This window comes from Octodon degus, unplaced genomic scaffold, assembly GCF_000260255.1.
Source record: "Octodon degus isolate 3935 unplaced genomic scaffold, OctDeg1.0 scaffold00037, whole genome shotgun sequence".
Taxonomy (NCBI): domain Eukaryota; kingdom Metazoa; phylum Chordata; class Mammalia; order Rodentia; family Octodontidae; genus Octodon; species Octodon degus.
The window spans coordinates 14840896-14844924 of record NW_004524613.1 but is presented as its reverse complement, the minus strand read 5'-3'; the positions used below and the strand labels follow the sequence as shown (position 1 = coordinate 14844924).

Genomic DNA, 4029 nt, shown 5'->3' with positions numbered 1-4029 from the left:
AACCAAAAAACCAACAGTACAACCTCTTAGTAGAAATTCCACTTGTCCCAGCTATTCCTCTTTTAGGTGAAACCTCCCCAAAAGAGTTAAAGACATCATATCACAGTGATGTACGTGTACTCATGTTTACAGTAGCACAATTCATAATAGCTACATCTTGGAAATGGCTTGTATGTCCACCAACAGATGAATGAATTAAAAATGTGTTTACATATGATGGGAGCATTCCTCTGCCATAAAAGGATCAACTTGAGTCATTCATAGGCGAATGGATACACCTGGAGGCCATAAAGTGAAGTCACTCAGACAAGCGTACATATGACATGGTCTCTCTCTCTCTCTCTCTCTCTCTCTTTTTGGTGGAACCAGGGATTGAACTCAGGCCATTGCGCTTGCTGGGCAAGTGCTTATTGCACTGAACCATCTCCCCAGCCCCTACATGATTTCTCTTACATGAGAAACTATATATTCAGTATAAAATAGATAATGGGGATAAAAGAGAACAAAAGTACAGTCATCCAGATCAGACAATGTATCTAAAAGTGCACTTTGACTTAATACAATTCTTAAATGTTTTATATGTTCTTTGAACTATTTTGTTTGCAATCTGTACATATGATAATTTGTAAGGTCTTATAAGTAAATGAATCTGATGCTGGAAAAATAAAAGAAGGGTGGCATGGTGTGTGTGTGTGTGTGTGTGTGTGTGTGTGTGTGTGTGTAAGGAATTGAAATGTTATGTACATGTTCTGATCTCCTATAGTAAATGTGACACTTTTTTTTTTTTTGGTACCAGGAATCGAACTCAAGACCTTGTGCTTGCCAGGCAGGTGCTTGTGCCACTGAGCTGTGTCCCTGGCCCCTCCTATAGTGAATGTAATCATGATGTACTGCAGACATGTACTAATAAAAGTGGGAAAAAAAACCAATATGGCTGCCCTGGCTCAGACTGAAAAATACCACCCAGCTGACCCACAGACTCTGAACAAGATAAAAGACTTTTTCGAGGTGACCTCATATTGGGATGACTTGTTATGAAGCGCAACTAATCAATAGTCTTTTGAGTAGAAGACCCAGCCTAGAGAGATGATGATGTGCTGTTAGTTTCAGGATGGAAGCAGATGAGCAAGTGGCAGGCTCTGCAGAATGGTTTTAGTGTGCAGTTCTGGAGCTGTGGAACCAAACAGGCCCTGACTTTCAGTTTCTCTAAAAGGTCATGGACCCAGGGTAGAATCCAGGGCTCAAAGTTCCAGGACCAGAATGTGAATCCTGGTGCTAGCACTGGGTGTTGTTAGATGTATTGCCTTAGACGAGCAGCTGGTTTTTCTGTTTTTGCTTGTATGCTTGTTTGGTGAGAGAGAGAGAGAGAGAGAGAGAGAGAGAGAGAGAGAGAGAATTTGATGTGGAAGAGACCTACTAAAGTCCCAAAATGGTAGGTAGCAAAACCAGAATTCCACCCCTAGTAGGTCTCACACTAAAGGCACTGTATTCCTGCTGTATTATAGCTCATCCTTCCTAGGAGTGTGAGTGTAAGGCTGGGGAGGGACTTAGGGCTACACACATGCTAGGCGCATGCTCTACCACTGAGCCACACCCAACCCCCCTTTCCTAGGATTCTGTATGTTCTTCTTTCTCTAGGTTGTATGTTTGACATTATCCTCACTGTCTTTTAAATTCCCAAGGAAAAAGGGCTGGAACATGGCTCGGTGGTAGGGTGCTTGTGCAGCACTTGGAAGCCCCTCAGATTGATCCTCAGCACCACAAAGTAAAATACAATGAAATGTCAGGAGAAGAAACTTTTCAGATGTCTGGATGGAAAACATGCTGTCTGCCAACTGTCTTCAGGACTCTGGGGCTCCACAGAGCTCTGTGCCACATTCCTGGAATCCCAGCTACTCCAGAGTCTGGGGGAGGAGGATCACAAGTTTGAGGTCAGCCTGGGTGACTTAGCAAGACCCCATCTCAAAAATAAAACTAAAAAGCAAAAAATGCAATTAGTATTCCCCGGGTTCAGTCCCCAGTATGTACTGCAACAACGAAAAGGGGGTGGTGGTGGGTGCTTCTGGTGCTCAAAGACACATGGACAAGTAAAACTATAAGGTCTGGGGAAAGAGGTCAGCGTGAAGGCCCTTGGTTCATTTCCTCTGGGATTAATAGGGGAGGGGAAGAAACAGAAATAAGAAGTGAGGGAGGAAGAAAGGAGGGAAGGAAGGAAGGGCTATGAAGTAATCTAGAGGTGATTTAAAATATATAGGAAGATATAGGTTGTATGCAAATATTATGCCATTTGATATAAGGGAGTGGAGCATCCTACTGATACCAGGCCACAGCTGTGGATGGATAGATGACTGAAAGGAAGTCGCCAAGTGGTTTCCCTTAGGTAATGAGATACTAAACACTTCCTCATTGTTGCTTTAAACCTCTCTGGTTTACACACTTTATACAAGGTACAAATGTTATTTTATTATCAGGAAAAGGGCTGAAAATATCTATAGGAGGTGGCTCTGCCTGGGAGTGTCAAGTGACACAGCTCTGTAAAAGCCACAGGGTTATGGTGTTAAAGATGAGGGAAGGAGTGGCAGGATGATTCATTCCTCAGGGCTGAGTCAGCCTCTGACTTGGGCCATGGACAAAGCATGGAGACTCTTAATCCAGTTTCCCCTCTTGCAGAGAGAGTTGGTCCAGATTCCCTCCAAGCTCCCCCCAGCCTTGGGAATCCAGAATCGAACACTAAAATTATAGGGCTTCTCACCACATTTGGATTGAAGGGGGGAGTCAGCCTCTTGTGGTATAAGTCATCCCAGTTTATGGGGCTGAAGAAGGCATGGTTCTTTATCTCGAGCTGTAGGACGAAGGTGCTGATCAGAAATGGTTGACCCATCAGCGCTCCCCAGCCCCACACCCCCAGAGTCCTACCAGCCAACTGGCTGTCACCTAGACAGTCTTGTAGTTCTTGGTGGCCTCCTGGAACAAGACAGCATTCTGTAGCCAGGTCCCTCTCCTGTGCCACCATCTAGGACCCAAACCTTTCCCTCCAGCGCTAGTTTATTCCACAATTAGACTGAGCTCCCAATCTAAGCATCACACTGTGCTAGGCTCTAGGGGCTTGTCTAGCTCTGAGAGGGGCGAAGGAAGAGTTCTGTGAGGAGCCTCCCTGCACTCTCCGTCAGTGCATCTGGAGTCTTCCCGAATGCAATCCATGAGCCAGGCATGGTGGCGCATGCCTGTAATCGTAGCTCTTGAGAGCTGAGGCAGGAGGGTTGCTGCAAATTTGAGGGCAGTCTGGGTTATACAGTGAGTTCCAGGCCACTCTGAGCTACACAGCAAGACCTTGTCTCAAATAAATAAATAAATAAATAAATAAATAAATAAATAAATAAATAAAACACAACAAAACAAATACAACCTAGAGAAATCAACCAAATCACTTCATTAAGGAAGGTATGAAAAATAATACCCTGGAAAAGCTGCAGATTCTCAAAGGCCCAGGAATTGAGACTCTGCCCGGCGCATGATCTACCACGTTTTTCTTAAACAAAATCAGCATTAATACTGACTTCTTCCCCTCCCATCTTCCTGTGCTGGAACTATACCTGGGTGAGTTAAAAAGCCAAGTCCACAATACTTCCAGAATACCTAAGAGAATAGTAACCCAGGCTCTGGGTAGGCAAAGTAAATTTTTCTGGATATTCTTTGTACTCTTCTAATTTATTTTATTTTTTTTAAATTTTATTTATTTATTTATTTATTTATGTGTGGGGGGGCAGCTCAGCCCACCAGGGGGCAGGACTGGCGGGCATGTGGTGCTGGGGATTGAACCGCAGTCCCTATGCTTTGCTAAGCTTGTTCTAAGTAGGTGCTTTAGACCACTGAGCCATCTCACCAGCCCCATACTCTTCTAATTTTAATCTCCATGAATATATAACTTGTCTTCAAAGTCCTATTTGTTTCTTTTGGAAGGAGGGGCCTTTCTGCATGGAAGCACCCATTGTTTAGGCTGGGATAAGGATGGTAGCAAATGCTCTAAAT

The 4029-nt window shown here is 44.1% G+C and overlaps 1 protein-coding gene across 5 annotated transcripts in view; it reads right to left on the bottom strand.

The window, feature by feature from the left end:
- The window catches only part of Sgk2 (SGK2, serine/threonine kinase 2), a 20831-nt gene that overhangs the window by 4844 nt on the left and 11958 nt on the right, over positions 1 to 4029 (bottom strand). For 3 of the 5 annotated variants that reach the window (XM_004630917.2, XM_004630918.3, XM_023714891.1), the window contains exon 12: positions 2753 to 2842. In XM_004630917.2, the coding sequence (XP_004630974.1) occupies positions 2753 to 2842 (90 nt within the window). Of the gene's footprint in view, positions 1 to 1697; positions 1905 to 2752; positions 2843 to 4029 lie in introns of those variants that run through there. The other 2 variants (XM_023714892.1, XM_023714890.1) reach the window with 2 other exon arrangements.